Genomic DNA, 22,478 nt, shown 5'->3' with positions numbered 1-22,478 from the left:
AAATTAAAAAAAAAAAAGAAAAGTCAGTTTTATCATGTGACTATCATGCTGTCATTTCCGCACCATGCACTTTACACCAGATCAAAATAAAACACTGTGAGGTCGTTCTAACTGGAAGCCCAGAGAGCTTCGACAATGCAGCACAATGTCCTGAAGCATCAGCATCAAAATATACTTCAAGTACCAAAAAGTACTCATTGTGCAGAATGCCCTATTTTTGAATAGCTGGACATTTTAATTACTTTATCACCAGCTGTGACAATCAACCATGTTTCATAGGGATGTGACTACATTTAGAAATGTCACGCATTTTTAGGTATAAAGCAAAAGATGCATTGAAATAAATAAGTGATCACATATTAATCCAAATGAATTCACTGAAATACATGTGCACATTTCTGCAGCCTGACTTATTACACACGTGAACACAGTACACATTTGTTTACTGCAAGCTTGTTTCAGAGATGTGATGCAGTTAAATCTGTATGTGTCTGTTTCCTTGTAGTGTTAGTAGAGATGGTGAACCTCACACAATCCTGTGTTTAGTGTGAAGGAAACGGTTAACAGCCGGTTTAGTGAAATTCTCTTGAACTCATGGAAAACTCATCGTCGTCTCGAAGTGAGCAGCTGAAGCCTCCCGTGCGATCAGAGGTCCTCGTCGTCCTCGCTCACCATGACGTCGAGCTCTTTGTCTTTCCGTACGACGCTCTCGGTGATGAACTCCTTCTGCTGCTCCTCCAGCTCACGCAGCTCCGCCTGCAGGCGCTCCAGGTGGAGCACTCGCCGGTTCCTCAGCAGCCGGCTGGGGAATGGGTTCATGTCGTTGAAGGCGATGCTGGTCAGCTTCCTGCATGGACACACGCAGGTGGAAAGGACTCGATCACCAACACAGAGAAACTAGAAACTGATCAGCTTGAGTGTTTCTGTTTTATGCTGCTTGATACTTAAAAATCTTTAAATCGTTGTTACTGTGATCAGGGAAATTTAAACTTCTCACAAAATTTCAGTGAAAAGGGTTTGAAGCTCAAAGATTCAACAGCTACATCCGCTACACTTCTGAGAGTGTAACAGCTCGTAGATTAAGGCGGGTGGAGGCGAGTGCGTACCTGGCATTGGAGACGGTCTTTGTGAAGAAGCGTAGGTACTGGTAGATCTCCACGCTGTCGTGAATCTTCAGGATGTCGTCCTCTTTGTATTTGAACAGAGCCAGAGTGTATCTGAAGATCACCTGCAGCACAGACACGCATTTCATAACAGGACACTCACGCCACACAATTAATTGGAAACTTTGAGGAGGTGAGTCATAAAATTACTCTTTCAGTTGTGGTGCAGTTGGGCCCTTTACTCATTACAGCTCTGATCGATTTCCAATAAGCCACTTGGTTCCTCAGTTGCAAGATAATATTACCTTACTCGGTAGTTGAGCTTTAAGCTTTTTAAATTAAACTTCTGGGTTGGATCTACGTGGCTGAAGCTGTTGTCAGCATTTATCCCTGTGTGGTATACATTTCTGGGTCTGAACTACCTTCTTGTTTCCTGAGACAAACGATGTAAAAGCTGTGCTGCATTTGTCACATTGCAGAAACAAGCCCAAAGGCATTGTCCCGCTCATCATCTGGATTTCCGCTGCTTGTGGTAGACTGTGAGGTCGTTACTAGAATTATCTGCTTTCCCACTCCTATTTCATGTCACATGACAGTTCCCCATGCTTAGTAAACAATGTCTTATTACTCCTAAAATGTAAATAAAGACATCTAAAAGGTCAAAACAAAATCATTTTTGTTTCCATGGACACTACTGCGGTGCATTCAAGTGTTGTCTGCATTTCTGTCATGGTGTGTTCGGGTGTATGGTACCTTGGTACCCTCGTACAGGAAGGCGTCCCACAGAGGCATCAGGATATCACTCGGCAGACTCTCCACAAAAACCACCAGGAACCAGTTGAAGGTGACCAGAGAGACGTCAATGTTGTGATCCTCAAAGTGAGATGCCAGGCGAGGAAGCTTCTCCGCCATGAAGTCCTTCAGCACGCGCTGGTCCGCCTGAGCACAAAGACTCACAGAGATCAGCCTCCCTGATCACTAAAACAGATCACAGCAGGCAAGCAGGTGAGTGTGTCTGCTGACCTGAGAGGCCACCAGATTCTTGGTGTAGTAGTCCTGAGGCATGATGGCTTCCACTACTGCCACCAGACACCAGAAGGCGTCTTCTTCACTTTGGAGGACCAGCAGAGCGAGGGCCGCTAACCTGTGGACATTCATGGTGAGGTTCTGTCTGGAAGGCGGGTCCACATAAGAACTCAGATATAAAATTTTTATTTTTGTTCTGACCTGTTGAGTCCCTGGCAGTAGCCAATGGCAGGGTTATGCCAGGAGAAGGCCAGAAGGATGCGGCGGAGCTGCTGGAGGGCGGGGCTGGACGGCGAGGAGAAGTGCTGATTGGTCGTCAGGGTTCGGTGAAGGTCCAGCTGGATCTGCCTGGAGGCAGGATTAGGAGCTGTCCGACTCTTCTCACACAGCTGGAAACAGAACAGGATTACTGAGGGCTCGCCAGCATTCCCAACAGGAAGGAGGAGGAGCCACCTGTGCTCAGGTGCGGATAAAGCACTCTCTCTCTCTACAGCTGTACCTGCTGATAGCGTTGCGGGTGGCGCTCTTGGCTTGTCAAAGTTCTGGCTCGGACCAAACAGCGCCACACTCTCTGCCGATACTCCCGAGGGATGCCTTCACGCACCAGAATTTTGAGCTCAGGTGAGATGATGAAGTCATCGTTGGACCTGCCTGCCAGGTACTGAGCCCAGCGGCTCAGCAGGGGGTGCTGCAGACCCTCCTACAGGGACAAACGAGACCGCCAGTTACTGAACATCGTAGCTCTTGATCAAAACTGGAAAAAGTTTCTTTGTAGGAAACTGCTTTCCGGTTCTGGACTGTCGGTCGGCTCTGAACAGGACATGATGAGCAAATAATATAAAATATAATTAATAAATATCATTAAACATACAAAATAATGTTGGTTATGACTATAAAGACTAAATCTTTAATAGGGGACAGGTGGAGACAGATGATTGGCTCTGGCAAACCCCTTAAAGGGAGCAGCTGAAAGAAGGTTTGGGCTGATTTTTTAGCCCTGATTAGTGACTGCAGGCCCTGCTAGCCTGCTGGGGGGGAGGGGATAAGCGGCTGTAAACTTTGGTTTCTCGGACCTGGTGCAGCAGGTTGTGGGAGCGAATCTCCAGCGCCTGGATCTTTGCCAACAGCTTCATGTCCTCTACCTCGTAGTCTGGGATGATCTTAAAGCCGTACTCATCATGATCCCTGAGGACACAGCAGATGTTTAACACATTTATCAAGTCTGGAGTAAACAGTGAAAAATTTGATCTATTTAGAGTTTCTTCTTCTGAGTTTTTAATTGTCATGTCAAGTGACTCTTGAATGAGAAAGAAGTAGGTTGTGTCTGTTATTTTGTCTACCCTGCTGTTCGGGTGCTCGTACCTGTCTACGCTGAGCTTCGTGACGCTCTTCAGCTCTCCCTTCAGAGCGTCCTCGATCATTTTCTGCACGGCCTCCCGCTGGGCCGGATGCAGAGATTTGATCTCCTGCAGCCTCCGCAGGACTCCCAGGTAACGGCTCTCCACCTGACAGTTAGCGGCCTCCAGGAAAGCACACTGCAGCCAATCAGAGGGCAGGAAAAGGGGCATTAATCACTGTGCTGTAGGCTGTAGGCTGTGGGCTGTAGCTGGCAGCTCTGTGTGGTGGTGGAGTGTTTAAATGAACAGAAATGGCATCAGACCGACCTTCACCATCAGGGTCTTCTCCTGCTCTGAGCTTTTCCTCCACAGTTTGGTCAGCTGGTAGATCTCAGAGTTCAGAAACTTGTTCTGGGTCTTATATGCCTCGATGTCATCCTGCAGACACAAACAGTCAGACAACCTGGGAGATTTAAGAGGTTTTAGACTCAGTAATGTAATATCGTCTGTTTCTTCACTGTTGATAGCTTCAGCTCATTTTGGAAGGTTTTTAAAACTTTCTTTAAAACACAATCACTTACACTCTGTACTTTCAAGTAAAACTTTAATTCGCTGTAAATTATCACTGTGCTTCACCTTGAGGTTGTTGTTCTCCTGCCGAAGCTGTCTGAGAGTCTGAGAGTTGATGCGGCCGGCAGAGGACGAGTCGGGGCGCCGCGGTTCTGACAGACACGCCGTCACCTGATCGGACAGCTTTATGATCACCTGACAGGAAACAGTCGCACAGTGAGTACAGCTGCAGATAGACTTCATGTTTTACTGTCACACAAAGCTCACAAGAAGCAAGAAAAAGTAACTGAGTACATTTACTCAAGTAGAAGTGCTCGTAACTCTAAGCACTTTCTATTTGTCTGCCAGCTGCAGGCGGTGATTCAACAACACAAAACTAGAATAAAGAATCGTTCAGCTTCATTTCAGCCATTCTCATGTTGTGTGGGTGCGTCCTGTTTTGGTTCAGGCAGGAAGAAGAAGCTGAGTCACACAGCCAGTTACTGCCTAGATACGATACGTGACCACTGGGTGGAGCAGTTGATTGAGCTATATGGTCATAATGCACGCCACACATAAAACAGAATTAAAATGAAACCCTGACAGAGTCAAATATGCAGCCCGGGGGCCGGATTAGGCCCACCAAAGGTCCCAGTGCAGTCCAGGGTGGCTCTGAATAAAGTGAAAATTTAAAAGTTCAGATATCTGGAAAATATAAACATTTCCTACTCACGGTGTGAGAATGCCAGCACAGAAGCAGAAGACTACGGGAAGTTAACAGCTGCTTGAATGAAAACGAAATGCTATTTAAACCTGCGACAGCAGAAAACTGAGTGAAGTTGTATGTTTTAGACTTCGTGAGCAGCTCGCGGCTCATTAAACATGAACCTTTTGAGAATGTGTTTGGACTTAAAGGGACATAATTTTTTTCTAAATATTTGTCTTGGATTAAGAAATCTGCAGTAAACTAATTTCACCGATTTGAGATCAAACTGCAGTGTATGTGGCACTCAAACTGACACAGCTGATCAATTTAAATAACTGAAACAACTCATGATTATGAAGGACGAGCTACCTAAAGACCCCTACTCTCAGCGCGGTTTTTATTTTTGATCGTCAGTCATAACTCCTGCAGCCTCCTCACCTCCTAATGAATTTTAGGAATTGAGATGTTTCAGTGTGGCGTTCAGAAATTCAAATCCAGGTCAAAGGTAGGAGGACGGTCCAAATAAGGAGGCACAAACTTGAAGAATCAGAAAATATTTTAAAAAACCACCTCTGAAGAGACCTAAGTAACATTGCAGAACACCAACCTGCCAACCACTCTTTAAAAGTGGGGACACGGAGCTCGCTCAATGAGCATTTTGCTCTGTGATCTTCCTCAAACGTTCCCCTTTTTGTTCTTTTGTCCTCACCTCCTGTTTGGCGTTGTTCTTCTCCTCCAGCATCCTGTTGTTCTGCTCCAGCTCGGCGACCTGCGTGGCCTTCTCAGCCAGACTCTTCTTCACCGCCTCCACCTCCATCTTGGCCTCGTCGAGCCGCCCCCGGAGGTCGGCCGCCTGCCGCTCGCGGTGTCGGAGCAGCTCCAGACGTTCCTGCTCACCCTCCTCTGCCAAAAACTCGGCACAGGTTCGCTTCTCCAGCTGAGAAGCCTCCAGCGCTTTGTGGAGGATCCACACCAGCTCCTGCAGGAGGCGCTGTGTTTGTCACTTTTTTTCAGTGGCAGCAGAGATCAATAAAATTTTATGATTACTGAACGACTGATCACCTTCTGAGCTTTGACCTCCTCCATCAGCATCTCTTTCTCCTGCTGCAAGCGGCCTATCCGGTCTGAGGACTGAGACGCCATGTCTCTGCGGCGGACAGGCAAGGTGGACGCACTGTGAGCCTTCACCCTGCGGCTGCAACTCTCAAACAGTGATGGTGACTCCCTGCCATCTGCAGGGGGCGCCTGATCAGCGGCATTGAGCAACGGGGGAGGGGAGGGGCTCGGAGATTCAGAGGGAGTGCTGAGGGTTGGAGAAGCTGAGAAGTGACAGAGAAGGATTAAAAGAAGTCACACGCCTGGATGCTGAAGCGGGTAAAGAAACTGATGGTGGTTATTTACAGGACAAACACAGACTAACAAGCTCTTAATAAAAACCCGAGGACTGAAGCGGACCACAGCCCAAATCAGGTACAAAATACTCAGTACAGGTGAGTCACAGTTCAGGCTGATGTTTATGTCTTAAGTCTGAAGTCAAAATGAAAAAGTCCCAGTTCAAGTCCAACTTAAAGTCACAGGTAACTATAGATGCATCTTCTTCCTTCCACATCTGATGGGCACCGCAGGCCTCAACTTCATTTCTATATAACCTCAAATCACAAAAATGCTGCCTTATTATCTCAAAGTAAAGGCCTTACAGTATTAGAGAGACTTCAGTGATTACATGATCCTCCATGTGGAGCACTTTATGACAGAAGATGCCTTCAACAGAAGCAGGATCAGAGTGGGGCAGCAATCTGTCTTGACCAAATGTGGGTGGAAACATTCATAACATGGTTTGGTTCACTGTCACCTGACACCTACACAACACCAACTACAAGGTTTATTAAAAAGAGAAATCTAATAGGAAAAGTAGATAGTGTTCCTGAATCCAAACTGGGGAGCTCGTCTGTTACATTCTGCAGAATTTCAAACAGCTGAAGGCTTTTCAACGAGCTTTAAGAACAACCTGACAATAATGAATTACAACAGTCCAGCCTAGAAGTAGAAAATCCGTGAACTAATATATTAAGACGATGTTCTTAATTTTGTTGATGTTGCATATATGAAACAAAAAAGTCCTACATATTTGTCTAATGTGTGCACTGAGGGACATTATTGACTCCAAGACTCCTCACAGGGCTGCTGGAGGCAAAGGTAACACCATTCAGAGTAAGGATCTGGTTGGACACCAAGTTTCTGAGGTTTTTAGGGCCGCGTACAATAAAAAAACTTCCGTTTGTGTGAATTTAAAAGGAGAAAATTTAACATCATTCAAGTCTTTAAGTTATGACTGTAGTTTAACTGATTTGCGTCATGTGGTTTCATAGATGAATATGAATGGTATCACTGGTGTACTCTAAGCTCTGACTAGTTACTGTAGTACTGCTGTAGTACTGTATATACATACTGGGGGTGTTGACTGTGTCGGCAATGTTCGGGGGAATCCAGGGAGGAGCTTCTACATGAAACACGCTCTGACCCCAGTCCTGGGATGACCTCTTACGCAGACAGTGGACTGAGTTTCTGTACTCAGAAAGAAGAAACATGAAGACCAACAACAAAACAACAAGTGGAAGACATCAGACTGTCTGAGCCGTTTAAATGTCTCGGATTTGTGGCCGAGGGGACTCACTGGATCTCGATGAGCGGATGTTTGAGCGACACGTTGGCGAGGGGAATTCGCGTCATCGGCACACTGGCGGCCCCCTCCCCGACCAGACCGATGGGGCTCTTCAACACTGGCAGGAAGTCATCTGCACAAACACACACAGACATTCAACACCTCAGACACACACGCAAAGCCTGTGTGTTTTCTTCTAGCTGCTTATTTTCAATGAATGTGTGTTTGATGTTTAAATACTTTCTATTTGACCTTTACTTATACACTCTCTTATATAGTCTCATTAAGACTCAGTGTCTCATTTACAAGAGTGACCCATGTCAGACAAACATTAAAATCGCAGCAATACAGGAAACAATAGAATAGCTAAAATTGTCTAACGTTTACACATTCATGTCAAAAACAGGAACAAGTTCCCAGGGATGATTTCACAAAGTCATTTGTACGTCTTTTAAAGTCTACAAGTGACATCAGCTGATGTCATATTGTGTATCCCACAAAGATGGGCAGAAAAAGAGGAATGCCTTCTTTCTGAGTTCTGTATGAACTGATGGTGACTGTAATGAAGTCCTGAGACTGCAGACTATGACTAAACTGTTTGCATGACGTGTACTCTGATAAATAAGAAGGGAGTAAACCATACATAGATTTACAGATAAAATCATACCAATGAACCATCCTGCTATGGCCAGTGAGAGCCAGTCAACCAGAGAATATAAGTACAGCGGCGTGCCAAAGTTTTACAGCTGCTTGTAAATCTTAGTGCCCTGTGATAAACAGTCCATGAAATGGAGAGAAAGAGCAGAGGCGTTCATGGAAATTTTATCGCTGTAATCCAGGAGGGGTTAACAGGTGGTAACAACGAGCCTTTTCCTTGCTGTGAAAGAGAAACACGATTGATTTTTGGAAAAAGAAGCCCAACTTCAGCCTCAGTTTCAGTAATTTTCACATAAACTTGTTTTTTTTTTTTCCTGCATTCAAAAGCAGTCTGAGCTGACACAGCTGTGACTGTATAAATTCAAAAGCTAGCTGTAATTGTTCAAAAACTATGTCACTTATATGAGCACAATAAATAATTGTATCATATGTGTAAAAATTAACCGAAGCATTAAGATTTTGTCCACAGCCATTAACATAAATAGTGCAGGCCCCACTACATAACCCTGGGCACTCTCTGGAAGAGAGGCCACTGAGCTACATGCACTGCTGATGGTCAGAAAAGTCATTAGTAATACACCAAACTGCTTGGTCTGAAAGGCCTACGACCAGTAGCCTCTGGCATAAAATGCCATGGTCAATAGTGCTAAAGGCTTTTGACAGACCAATAAAAAGAGCAGTGCAGTAGTTCTTTGAAGGCTTTCAAGGCTCAATAGACATCATTAAGAACTTTTAAGAAAGCAGTTTCATAGCATTGCAATTTCCTAAAGCCAGACAGAGAAGGAGATAAAAAAAAAAAAAACTACTGTAATCCAGGAAACTCTAAGTTGATTATTTACCAGACTAAGATCCAGAGTTTGGAAACTGGTCTGTAGTTATTGACCATTGAAGAATCACCAGTTTTCAGTAGGGGGAGTAAAAAAAAGGCACACTTCCAAATCTCTGGTAAAGGATTCTGTTGTATGGAAAGATCAAAACACATCAACTCTGGCTCAGCTATGATACTTGCGTCTAGGCCAAAAAGAAAGGTGACAGGAATATAAAGATGTTCACTCTTTTTAAAACTGTTGAAAAAAAGCTCAGGCTAATTGTTTTACGAGTCTGAACCTTAGCACACTTCACTGACGGGTCTTAAATTGTTTAATTATTACACTGAACAAAAATATAAAACGCAACACTTTTGTTGCTCCCATTTTTCATGAGCTGAACTTAAAGATCTGAAACATTTGCTACATACACAAAGGACCCATTACTATCAAATATTGTTCACAAATCTGTCTGAGGCTACGTCCACACGTACCCGGGTATTTTTGAAAACGGAGATTTTCCGTTTTCGTTTTAAAAAATAATCGCGTCCACACGTAAAGGCAGAAATGAAGGATACCGCTGCTAGGAACATGCCAAAGTTACAGGTGGGGATATATTCCTAACAGTGTAGAAATGTTGGCCAATCAGAAGTCTAGAAGCCTCGGTGGGAAAAAGTAAACAAAGCTGGGGCATAGAAGCAGAACAGAGTCGTATGTGTGGAGGGACAGTAACTGTGTGTGTATATGTAAGCATTTAAACACTGCAGAGACAATTAACAGTAACAGTATTGTAGAAATTCATTTCACCGAAACAACATGGCGCACAGTGTGACATCAAAAAAGGCACACACCTTTCACGCTGCGTTTTCTCCGTTTTTCTCGTCCACACGTAAATGCAAAAACGAAGTTTTCAAAAATATCCACCCTGGCCGGAGTTTTTAAAAATCTTCGTTTTCAGTGACCAAAAACGCCATTTACGTGTGGACGAAAGGTGCAAACGCATAGAAAAATCTGCGTTTTCAAAAATACCCGGGTACGTGTGGACGTAGCCTAAATCTGTGTTAGTGAGGACTTCTCGTTTGCAGAAATAATCCATCCCACCTCACAGGTGTGGCATGTCAAGGTGCTGATTAGACAGCATGAATATTGCACAGGTGTGCCTTAGATTGCCCACAATAAAAGGCCACTCTGAAATATGCAGTTTGATCACACAGCATAATGATACAGAAGTCACAGCTTTTGGCATGCTGACTGCAGGAATGTCTTCCAGAACTGTTGCCTGTGAAATGAATGTTAATTTCTCTGCCATAAGCCGTCCTCAAAGGTGTTTCAGAGAATTTGGCAGTACATCCAACCGGCCTCACAATCGCAGACCACATGTAACCACACCAGCCCAGAACCTCCACATCCAGCATGTTGTCATGTGACGACCTGCAGTCAGGTCGTCACATGACAGCAGTTTGTCACATGAAAGCGTGTTCCAGTTCCTGCCAATGTTCAGCAACTTTACACAAGTATTGAAGAGGAGTGGACCAACATTCCACAGCCCACAATCAACAACCTGATGAATTCTATGCCCATTAGGCACCATTTGCCTCACACAGTGCAACACATCTCCATTAGATGTGTTGCACTGTGTGAGGTGGCCACACCAGATACTGACTGGTTTTGCGACTTCTGTATCATTGTGCTGTGTGATCAAACTGCATATTTGAGAGTGGCCTTTTATTGTGGGCAGTCTAAGGCTACGTCCACACGTACGTGGGTATTTTTGAAAACGGAGATTTTCCGATTTCATTTTAAAAAAAATAATCGCGTCCACACGTAAAGGCAGAAATGAAGGAAAACGCTGCTAGGAACATGCCAAAGCAACAGGTGGCGATATATTCCTAACCGTGCAGAAATGTTGGCCAATCAGAAGTCTAGAAGCCTCGGCGGGAAAAAGTAAACAAAGCTGGGGCATAGAAGCAGAACCGAGTCCTATGTGTGGAGGGACAGTAACTGTGCGTGTGTATATGGAAGCATTTAAACACTGCAGAGAGAACAATTAACAGTAACAGTATTGTAGAAATTCATTTCACCGAAACAATAACGTGGCGCACAGTGTGACGTCAAAAAAGGCACACACCTTTGACGCTGCGTTTTCTCCGTTTTTCTTGTCCACACGTAAATGCAAAAACGGAGTTTTCAAAAATATCCACCCTGGCCGGAGTTTTTAAAAATCTCCGTTTTCAGTGACCAAAAACGCAGTTTACGTGTGGACGAAAGGTGCAAACGCATAGAAAAATCTGCGTTTTCAAAAATACCCGGGTACGTGTGGACATAGCCTAAGGTACACCTGTGCAATATTCATGCTGTCTAATCAGCACCTTGACATGCCGCACCTGTGAGGTGGGATGGATTATCTGAGCAAACGAGAAGTTCTCACTAACACAGTTTAGACAGATTTGTGAACAATATTTGATAGTAATGGGTCCTTTGTGTATGTAGAAAATGTTTCAGATCTTTAAGTTCAGCTCGTGAAAAATTGGAGCAAAAACAAAAGTGTTGCATTTATATTTTTGTTCAGTGTATTTTTTTGTCCCCCTTATGTAAAATTATTTGCACTTCTACACCCATTATCTTTTTATTTTAAAATTTTCCATACTAGATGTCCAATAATGTGATTAATGTGAATTCTAGATAGTTAGCTAGATTGCTAGATAGATAAAAAGCTAGCTAGTTAGTTAAATGGATAAGATAGCTCGACAAATAGGTGTTATATGCACAACAGTGATAAAACAAAACAAAAAAATAAAAATAAGTTTAAGTTAAAGAAAAGTAGAAAGCAAGACAAAAATTGTGAAAGAGTTGCAGATTGTATTAATAAATAATGTTTAGACTATAAATAAAAGAAACAGCTACAAAAAGGTATAATCCAGAAATGTGTGTGCCTGAAAGGTGTTTTATAATATAATAGGAATGATTTACTGAAGCAGCCTGGCTGAGCAATTCTGATGCCTAAACAACACAAACGTAGATAAAAACAATTTAAAAAAATTATTCTTTTAAAAATTAAGAACTTTTGCGATTTTCACTGTATATATTGGGATGAGTCTGGGAGGCTCTCCAGGCCATGTCATAAAGACCCTGCAGGGGGCACTGAAAGATCTCCACGCTGTCAGATTAGGCTCTGAACACCTACATGAAGGATAATTAAAAACAAACAAACAATGGAGCCGTCTCTGTGAGCTGAGCTGAGACCTAAAAGTGCTAAACAAGCCGGGACATGTACTGAATACCCGAGAGCCAGTTGAGCTTCTCCAGTAGTCAGACTGATAAACAGAGGAGGTTCAATGCTTGTTTTATACAAATTTTATCTCAAGATAAAAAAATGAAAGAATGAAGCTCTGAGCTGTGCGACTCAGTTTTTTTTCCTTCCAGCAGGTGTTTGCTCGCCAGTTTATATTTAGTCCGTGGGGGTTTCCTCTCATTCAGTCGCATGCAGCTGATCTGCAGTCAGAATCACTTCCTGTCCAGATGATGATGTAACTGAACCATAACAGGAAATGATCCTCAGCTCCACAGGGCGACATCACAGAGCATATCGACCACGCCAATATTTGGTGAAATGAGCCGTGATGGCCTCTTAAAAGTCAAATATTTTCAGAGCTGAAGTATTTGACTGCATGCTACATGGACTTGGACTGATACTTATACGCTATATGTAACACTTTTTAGTAGAAGCTTCATTCATGATTTCATTTAATCACATTTGCAGAATTTTTGCTAAGTGAAGATTTAATTTTTAACCTTTTTAACCCTCTAATGCGCTTACTTGTTAATAGACGACAGTAGAGGCACACAACAGAAGTAAAATCACACTTTTTACTTCATCTGCAAAAGTATAATTTAAGATTAAGCCACGGGCGATTGTGGCTCAAGAGTTGGGAGTTCGTCTTGTAATCGGAAGATTGCCGGTTCGAGCCCCGGCTCGGACAGTCTCGGTCGTTGTGTCCTTGGGCAAGACACTTCACCCGTTGCCTACTGGTGGTGGTCAGAGGGCCCGGTGGCGCCAGTGTCCGGCAGCCTCACCTCTGTCAGTGCGCCCCAGGGTGGCTGTGGCTACAATGTAGCTTGCCATCACCAATGTGTGAATGGATGTGTGTGTGGATGGGTGAATGACTGAATGTAGTGTAAAGCGCTTTGGGGTCCTTAGGGACTAAGTAAAGCGCTATACAAATGCAGGCCATTTACCATTAAAAAATTGTTTATTTGATGAAACACAGAAACTCAAAAGGCTGAAGGAGCTCATCAGAGTGCTTAATATTTTCAATTAGTTTGAGTCAGTGAACACTGTCACCAATTTTAACCTCGTCTGTCAGTTGGAGGCTGTCCAGCATTGCACCTAAACACAGCATGGCCGTGTTTACCACTGCGGTCATAGGAATGCTCTGCTTTGCTTCAGCTAGTCTCTGCCTGCTTAACACTGACGGATAACTGACCGTAGGCTGTCTGTACAAGAGGACGTTCAACTAAAAGCTGATCAGTGAATCCCAACATAATGCACAGAGAAATAAAACCAGACTGGATTCATGTTTAGTGCCTTTCAGTGGGGAGGGAGCGGTGAATTTCCCCACCTGCTCCTCTGCTTAATTTTTAATGGCCCTGCTGGGATTTTGATGATCTCCATCTCCAAACTCAGGTCCTAATTAGGATGATAAGGGTGTAAGAAGCACAGAGAGAGACCCTGTAAACTCCTTCATGCTGACCTAAACAAAAAAAAACAGCCACATATATGAAGACACAATGAAAGGAAAAGCCGCTTCTTCTCTGTGACAAAAGTATAACCTGAAATATTTCTATGAAAAGAGGAACATAAAACCAGTCAGTGCATGCTAAATGACTCGCTCGATCCTTTATTCTGACGCAATTTTAGACTTTCAGGGAACAGTGAGTCAGTCTGAGCCCCTCCCATGCCTCATGGAAGGATTTCCCAATTCTTGCCGGGACACAAAGGAGGAAGAGGAAGATAAACCACAGCAGTAACTCACTTCCTGAACATGAGAGACCAAACATGAACATGAGAGGGCCGATAAAGACAAAAGAGGTGAAAGCACACCAGAAAAGGTCTGAAGAAGCTTCTGGTGAGAGTCACGGGAAAAGCAAGTTAGAGACTGAAAGTCTGTTTCAACCACAGACTGGGTATAAAAATGAGATGGGAAACTCACAGCTTTGTAGCTTCTGCATTCTGAAGCCTCAACATTAATAGAGCTAGAAGTGACCACGTGTGGATGAGAGGCATACACTGTACAGGTGCATCACACAGACACAGAGCTCAGACTTCTTCTGGGACCACAAATCATTTGGACAACAAATGCTGAAAGTTTAGTTTTAGTCAACTGAACATCATCAGACTAGGAGACTAAATCAAAAGTTGATTCGGATTGGATTGCCGCCAAATTCGTCCTGACAAAAGTTAAGATGCAAATTATGAGTCAACGAAATTAATAATATCTGTTAGCATGAACCCTGGAGTTTCCCTAGAAAACCAATGGGGTCAGAGCCGACCCCATTCTCCAGGGTTAAAAAGGCTCCCACAGCACAAACAGTCTACAAGTCCAGTTCAGGGACTCCAATTAGCTGAGGTGAATACTACTAGCTACAGCCACCTGGCAGTCATAAACGGACACGCCCCCTTTTTTAAAAATCAGGCTGTAAACATGTTTTTCTTTCGGGACTGGCTCACTATGGCAGGGGTGGGCAATTCCAGGCCCCAAGGGCTGGTGTCCTGCAGGTTTTAGATCTCACCTTGGGTCAACACACCTGAATCACATGATTAGTTCGTTACCAGGCCTCTGGAGAACTGCAGGAGCTAATTTAGCCATTTAAATCAGCTGTGTTGGTTCAAGGACACATCTAAAACCTGCAGGGACACCGGCCCTCGAGGCCTGGAGTTGCCCACCCCTGCACTATGGGGTCTGCTGGAGCCTCTAGTGGACGGTGGTTGAAGCTCACCAAACTGTAATTTACTGATATTTTCAAAATAAGATTAGACAAAGCAGATCTTCTGTCAGTGTTCAGGGCTTTTGTTTTAAATAAACTTTTATTGTTGCTCGCTGTAACTACATCCTGGAGAGACTTTAAAACAGTTAAGTTCATGTCTCAGCGTTCCATGTAGAAGCTCGAGCAGCAGCTCACGCTGGTTTCTCACCTGCAGTGTTGTTGTTGTTGTTGTTCGTTGGGTCTGAGCACATGGACATCATTCGGTGCTGCCAGCGCTTCACCTGTAGTTGCTGCAGCCAATAGAGCATCAGCTCCTCGGTCACAGCCTGGAGAGGGTGCAGGTGGATTAAGAGACTCCAAACACTTGCGACTCAAATCCAAAAATGCTTTAAGCAACATTTGGCCTCCTACCTTCAGTATGAAAGTGCGTTCAGGTGTCTTAATTTGGAAGGTACCCGGCTCTGACTTCAGTGGGTAGGTGAAGGTGGCACCGCTGAGCTCCACCCACCCGAGCGGCATCACGTCGTTTGGTGTGCGGTAGTAGAACAGCTGGTTCTTCTTCTCCTCGTAAGTGAACCAGCGCTGCTTCCAGGCCCTCAGAGGCCCACCCTGCTTCATCAGGAAGCCGCACAGTTTGGGCTCCCCGGAAGGAAATCCTGCAGGGCCGGGCTGCATCTGGTCACAGAAAGCCTCAATGGTGAGAGGTGGAGCTGGTGGAGCCAGGGCGGATCTTTTAGTTGGAGGATCCAAGTGTCTTTTCTGGTCTGCAGGAGAAGGGGGAGGAGACTTGTGGGTGTTTAGGTGAGGAGGATCTTGGAAATGCTGAAGCCTCTCAGGTTTTTTCTCCTCTATGGACTCAGAAATATGGAGCTTATTCCGGACATCCTTTTCAGCTGTTAGCAAAGTTATAAATGAGTTTCTTTTCTCATCTTTAGTTTTCTGATCTGCACAAAAAAGATCTTTGTGGTTTTGACAGTCCTGAGAGTCACCCAGTTCTTGTTCATGTTTTGGTCTGACAGGATCTCCAAGGTTCCTCTGATCTGCCCCCAAACCAGAATCTGTTGATTCAGGAAGAGGATCTAGTTCAGTTTGGTCTGGAAAGAGGTTTTCTGGTTGTGGTCGATCTGGTTTTGATTCATTTTTTGAAGAAGTTGAATCTTTAGCCTTAAGCCTGTTTGACTCTGGAGTATTTTCTGCGGTTTTCTCCGTGTGAGGAGAAAACCGCCGGCCTGTTTTCTCTTTAGCCTGTTTGTTCCCTCCTGGTCTCTGGTTCTTCTGTGACCCAGGCACACTGGCAGACTCTCTGCTCTGGTGGTCCTTCTTCGGAGACTCTGTCTTCAGCGTCCCCTCGTTAGCGTGGGCAGGAAGTGAGCAAGACGAGGCAGCGCTGGGATTTCCTGCTGAACCGCTTCCATTCATCCTGCAAAAAGAAAGACGGAGGAAGGAAATGGAGTTTAATGATGTTTGTGAGGAGACGTTTGGCGGTAAACCATCAAACTGGATTCTGAGAATTTCAAATCCAGACTAAGTGCCTTTTTTCCAGACAAGGAGTATAAATAAAGGCTGCATTTGGGGGAAAAAAAAGAAAACATAGCCAGCAGGAGAAGAAATGCAGGGACACAAATTCAAAGTAAACCAGTTACAAATTCAGATACACATCAGTTTGTGTTGAAATATGCAATATCACCTGTATGCAGTAAAATCATGTGGACAGCCAAGGTTCCTCAAACTAATTTATTTTTAAATGATTTTTTAAAATTGATTTGCTTATTTTCTGAGTGTTTATCTTATATAGACTGTAAAAGATGACTATACCCACGTTAATGCCACTCATTAGTTTTAGTATCTGTCTTCAACCTCAGAGATAGCATATAGACCATATCTGTATGACAGGGTGGAGTGTTATGTTATTAGCTAAATGCTAGCTAGCTTGACTGTCAAGCTGCATTCACAGACAGTACAACAGCATCACACAGACACATACCTGCTAATTACTGCACAGTAATATCTAAATAAAAGTTTAGAAATGGACTTACTGAATGGTCTGTTAGTACGATTACGCACACAGCAGCCATATTGTTGGCTAGATAATAATAATAATTATTAAAATGACAACAAAAGGCTCTAACAGCACAAACATGGCCCAGAGGTCCCCAATTCAGGAACTCCAATTAGCTGAGGTGAAGCCTAGCAGACAGCTAGCAGCTGCAGCCACTTTTGTGAACTATCTGCAGGTCAGCCAAACCTGCAGATAGCACACCCCTTTTGAAGCACGCTGTAATCAAGTATAACATGGGAGTCTATGCTGTAGCTTCTAGTGGACATTAGAAGAACTGCAGTTTTTTTCTGTCTCTTTTTTAAAGCCCCGGGGTTGGTGATGAAATTCTATTGGTTCTATTTCGAAGTTCATACTTTAATTTGTAAAACTAAAAACCATTTAAAGAGAAAAGAATCCATGAATAGTAAGAGCGTGCTGCAAGCGGACAGAAAAAAAGAGAGTTGTATTGTTATTTCTAAGTGCTGGGCTGACAGTTGAACATTTTCCTGTTTAGAGAAACATCAGCTTTGCTTTGGGTGTGGATTTTGTTGTGCGTGCAATGGCAAGCGTAGTCGATATCTTAATGTACAGTATAGTGCTTACTGTATATGTATATGAAGGTATACAGTCTGTGGATTATCATTTTAAAATTCAGCTGAGGATGCTAAAAGTTTTTTCTCTACTGAGAAATAAAAATCAAATGGAACCAAACCTGTAAATAATTATTTTTCCATTCTTTCTTCTTTTACTGAAGTCACGTGTTTGTATATAGTCTAAAATGTGTGTTCGACTCTTTATTCACCCGTTGGTGGTCCAGGAGCAGAGCACCATGATGCGTGAAGCTCTAAAAACACGTTTTAGTGTTTTTTTCCTGCAGTGGAGGACCTGAATCCTTCTTCTACTGCACCAAAATAAGCACAAATCTGATGAGTTCTAAAGTAATGGGACCTAATTACAGGAAGTGGTTCAGGTCCAGGGAAGCTAAACATCTAAATGACGTTCCATATCTCTGCATCTCTATACACACAGATATGAAGGGGGAAAGCCAAACTAGAGTAGCGGCTCTTGACTCGTAAGCGTGGCATGACCTTCTCATGTGGCAGGTCAGTCCACACGTATTTGTGGAATATCCAGTTCAGCTTAACTGCAGACCTGTGCTGTGCAGATCACGCATGTTACTGACTGCTGTTATATTCATGGATTTTTCCAGACAGCCTTCAATGAGTTTGGAAGGAGGCCCGCGTCCTGTATGGACTGTTGGCTTTCAGCTAAACGGGTTTCAGATAGGAAAACCAGCTGCCCTTTAATTTTCTATTGACTACTAGACTCATTTTATTCAAACAGCTGAAAGGGGAAGATGGTAAAGGTTCCCCACATTCTGCCTTTGTCTGACAGGGTTTGTAGAGCATGTGCTTCCAGTTCGAGGTATTTGACATTTAGTTTGTGTAAGCAGCGCTGATGCACACTCCAGAGACTTGAATTCATTCAAAGAAGTACTAAGTTCGGAGAGATTTCCTTTCCTTTAATTTAGTCTGATCAATCCCATCATTTAATGTCTTCACTTTCCTCTGCAGGTGTTTCAGCAACCTGGAGGGCAGGGCTGACTGGGTTTTCCAGTCTATAAAGCTGTTGCTAGTACTTGCTCTGAGTTAGTTCTTTGTTTTTCTTCCTTGCACCTCTCACAATCCTGATTCTCTCAACTTTCACTTTTGTTGACTTACCATTCATTTAAGTTACTTCACTTTGTTTAATGTGTAATATTTTCTGAGAATCACTGTGACAGACTGAAGATCTTTTTTTAAAACAAATTCTATTGTGTTGTCACACTTAGTGTCAGCTGTTTATGAACACCTGCTTGGGATTTTGTGGGTCATTGTATGGAAACTGATCTAACTGCACTGATTCAGAGTGTGCTTGATGCAATCGTCATCATGGGACAATGGCTAACACTAAAGTGTGAGATAGGTTGGAAACCCTTAAAAACCACCGATTTAAAGCAAAAGTGCTCTGTGGCCATTTTAAAAGACATTTAGCTTCTGGGGGGAGCTTTTCCCTCAATGCTGTTTTGTACATGTCAGGTTTTGGATCCAGTTCCAGATGAAACTACCAGGCTAATATTAGACTGGCAGGAAGAGTAAGAAAGCTGAAAGGTTAGATCTGCATGAGACTAAAGGGTGAGAAAGGAAAATGGCTTCAAATCAAATTAAGTGTTCAACAGGGGGGAAAATGATCCAAACAATGCTAAAGAAGACGTTCATGGGAAATTCTTCACATAGGGCAAACTCCTTTCAGCAGTGGTGTGTCTCATGCCTGTATTTCCTCTCATGCTATTTAAGCATTGGTGTGAGTTCAGAGCGTGATAACTGGAAAAGCTGAGTGCTGATTTAAAAGCCTAAGCGCTGCTTCCAGGAACGTAACGCAAGCATTTTAAGTGCTGTAGAAAAAACAAGCGATGGTCTGCACGTGACTTGTTTCAGTTGGAGCTGCTCCGCTGCAGGTGTGGCCGCTTTTAGAGGTCGCCGTGTCGGTCCCACAGCATACTGCTTGTCATCTGAGCGAGCATGAAATGATTCATGTTTGCGGCAGCAGCTTTGGCCAATACGTCTTGTTATCTAAATGTTTGTTTGACTTGGAAAAGTTTTGGCATTCTCACAGCTCACTGCACTGCCCCCGAAGGCCCAACCCAAAGCCAAACCCTCAAGCACGTCAGAGGTTTATGACAGTTTGAGCCTACTACTCATTAGGCTTATTTTACTCCTGTTGCTCTATCCTTTCACAGTTGGTAATGACTTACAACTGTGAGATATTTATGAGTGACTCCATGACACTGTCACCTCTCTGTGTGGAAGTCATGTATATGATGTTTATCCATCAGCATGAACAGTTACACCATGGCAATCCCAGGCTGCAAAGGAAAAATACATATTCTCTGATTGATTTACAAGTGGTTGCAGAAAGTTGCTGTTGCAAGGTGAAACTGCTTTGGTTGCTGACAGATTGCTACAGTTGCCTGTAGTTTGGGTGGAAGATGCCATCTTGTTTGCAAACATTTGACAGCTGCTAGCTAAGTTAGTTAAAACAAAGTAAAAGTCATTCATGTCTTGTGGAATGTGTCTGGCAATGAGGCCCAACCTTTACTTTGAAAGTTCTCTGTTTCCTGTTTGGATTCCACTACTGCTAGTGGTTAGTTAGTGAGTGTTTGCAGACAAGTGGCCATCTTGCACGCGAAATATGGGTGACTATGGCAACTTCCTAATAACCACAGCAATTAAAAGGAGTTTTTCTGGTGCAGCACCCTGATTGCAACCAATATCACCCCAAAACGGCCAGCAACCTCTAGCAACCACTGTAAGGCACCAGGAAGAAGTGCTAGTGGCTCTTGTCTAATTTAATGCAAAACTACAAACTTAGCCAACCTATAGAGCACCCTCTGCTGGTTGGTTTATTAACACAATTCTGCCGGTTTACTGGTTTTTAGCCATGCTCAACTGAGATGCTAAAGAAGTGGTGTATATAAAATAAAAAAAAATTACCTGTGTTATTGTACTTACATTATAATCAATCAGCTCCCTTTTGTCCACTTAAAATATGTTTACAGAACTATTTTTGCATTTGTTGCAATTTCAGCTGTCCTCTTGGGCAGATTACTCTTGAAAGAGATCTTTTTAAAGTCAACAAGAATTTTTTTAACTGCATAAATAAAGGATACATAAAAGTCACTGCCAAAAACTGATTGCGGCTTCTACCTTGTTACAGGAATGTTGTTTGTTGCTTAAGATGACTTGATATCATTCATGAGGGATACATTTGACATATATTTCACATATTATAGACCAGCAAGTTATTTATAGCAGTTTAAATACAAACAATCAGTTTTTGGCAGACAATCACTTTTTGACACAACACTGGCTCTGACTTCGGGACCACATTTGTTTCATGTGTCTTCTAGAAAGACTTTTCTTTGTTTTATGGCGTTAGTACAAACAGCTCGTCATAACTGATAGCAGATGTGTTTTTCTTGTACGTTTTGGAGGTGGATCTCTGACTGATGAAGAGCATCACTGACTTTGCTTTTTGAGCATGAAGTGATGGAAACATGAGCAGCAGGCAGGAACGCAGTTGATCCGGTCACAGAATGCAGCACAACACCGGCAGCCTGATAGGAAGTGAGCAAATACTTCATGCTTTTAGGAAAGCTGCTTATGCTCACTGATCCCATTCTCTCTCTCTCTCTCTCTCTCTCTCACACACACACACACACACACACACACACACTCTCACTCACTGGTAATTACTGCAGTACTTCATATAAAACTGTGAAAAATACTTTTAAATCGTCCTTCCTCTCAGTACAAAGTCTCTACACGTGTCTACCCCCGCTCATACTTACATACACATTAAAGTAATTTTTCCACTCAGCAGAACTCCACTGTTACTTTGATTACTTACTATTACTTTGATATAAGGACTTCTGGAACAGCAGAAACAGTTGAGGGTTTACCTGAAGGGGCGGGGCCTGAGCCCACCTGGCGGGTCTGTTCGTGTTTGACTGACAGCAGCTGCAGCTGTTAAAGAAATCACACTGAGTCACTCCACCAGCTCCTCACTTCTTCTCCTCCTCTGGACTTCTCCCTCTCCTCGTTCCTCTCCTAGTCTTCTTCTTCTTTTCTGTTTCACGTCCTTTTATTCTGACTTCTCTTTCTTCCGGCTCCTTGCCATCCACCCCTGCGGCTGGGAGCGCTCCTTTCAGCGCCACGGCCCAACAACACGGAGCGAAGACGTAACTTCCGGTAAGAGATTTCAAAATAAGACCAGTTTTGGAAAAGTTCCTGTGATCTTCAAAATAATGTGTACTTTTGTAACATCAAAAGAATTCAAGTTATTTAATAGCTAGATGAGGAACTTTTTAGGAAAACTTGCCCTGGAAATATTTTATTTCACTTTTTTAACTTCACTAATTACAGAACTGTTCAAAAGTTTTAAGCCACTCGTCATTTCTTTTATTTTTTGCTTCCAAGCATCCAGACCTTCTTGAGCAGTATTTCTTCATACTTTCTGAAGAACTGTCAATGCTTTTCTTTGGACACTGGCTGCTTTTTCATTCATTTTCAGTACACCTCCTGTACTAGACCATTTTAGAGCAATGTTTTTGGTTTGTTTATAAGCAACTTCAACGCTCACCTATGAGTCATTCAAGCATAAAAAAGTCAGATAACGAGATGAATCAGTGTTGTGTCTACACACAACTTAGCAAAGAGCTAATTTTAAACTGTGTCTTTAGGCAGCCTGTCATAAAATATATCATTTGTTCCATTCCTTTAGTTACATCTATGAAAAATATCAAAGATTAGACAGTTTGACAGCATAAAATTGTATTTTTGAAACGACAAGGCGAATCCTAAAAAACTATTAGCTGGCATATCTCAGCATGGTGTGCAGTGTGTCTTTAAAAAACATTGACACAGGACTTGAGAGAAGCATCTTGACCTTCAGGTAATCCATCTACTGATCACTGAAGCCTCATCAGGCTGTCAGGAAGCCATTCTTAATGAAAGGGAGAAGGGGCTGCAGTATGTCAAATTCCACAACAAACTCATCTGAAGATCAGT

General features: G+C 43.2%; 1 protein-coding gene across 5 annotated transcripts; it reads right to left on the bottom strand.

Annotated features, from left to right (window-relative positions):
* Nucleotides 1-7: 7 nt before the first annotated feature.
* Nucleotides 8-21,657, bottom strand: tbc1d2 (TBC1 domain family, member 2). Of its 5 annotated transcripts, none has more exons than XM_085183128.1 (18): nt 21,371-21,657; nt 20,936-21,025; nt 15,243-16,251; nt 15,040-15,157; nt 7,396-7,516; nt 7,171-7,286; nt 5,784-6,040; nt 5,431-5,700; nt 4,103-4,231; nt 3,794-3,904; nt 3,492-3,664; nt 3,203-3,314; nt 2,629-2,829; nt 2,331-2,518; nt 2,127-2,247; nt 1,857-2,042; nt 1,107-1,228; nt 8-847 (listed from the first exon to the last, which is right to left on the bottom strand). In XM_085183128.1, exons 2-18 carry the CDS (start codon nt 20,965-20,967, stop codon nt 646-648), a joined length of 3,468 nt encoding a protein of 1,155 aa, XP_085039254.1. In that variant the 5' UTR covers nt 20,968-21,025; nt 21,371-21,657; the 3' UTR covers nt 8-645. The 5 variants fall into 5 exon arrangements, with proteins under 5 accessions (XP_085039254.1, XP_085039272.1, XP_085039263.1 ...); XM_085183146.1 differs by lacking the exon at nt 21,371-21,657 and adding an exon at nt 16,651-16,713 and having other exon boundaries at nt 16,868-21,025; XM_085183137.1 differs by lacking the exon at nt 20,936-21,025.
* Nucleotides 21,658-22,478: the final 821 nt, after the last annotated feature.

This window comes from Neolamprologus multifasciatus, chromosome 2 (genome assembly GCF_963576455.1).
Source record: "Neolamprologus multifasciatus chromosome 2, fNeoMul1.2, whole genome shotgun sequence".
In the NCBI taxonomy this organism is placed as follows: domain Eukaryota; kingdom Metazoa; phylum Chordata; class Actinopteri; order Cichliformes; family Cichlidae; genus Neolamprologus; species Neolamprologus multifasciatus.
The sequence above is the reverse complement of the archived record's forward strand: the minus strand, read 5'-3'. Positions and strand labels throughout refer to the sequence as shown.

Bases quoted from the DNA above. Each gene is read 5' to 3' on its own strand.
- tbc1d2 (XM_085183128.1), bottom strand. From the start codon at position 20,967: ATGTTTCCATCACTTCATGCTCAAAAAGCAAA. The intron at 15,158-15,242 runs GTAGGAGGCCAA...CACCCTCTCCAG, and splicing joins AACGCACTTTCATACTGAAG to GCTGTGACCGAGGAGCTGAT. The intron at 3,905-4,102 runs GTGAAGCACAGT...TTGTGTCTGCAG, and splicing joins AGGAGAACAACAACCTCAAG to GATGACATCGAGGCATATAA.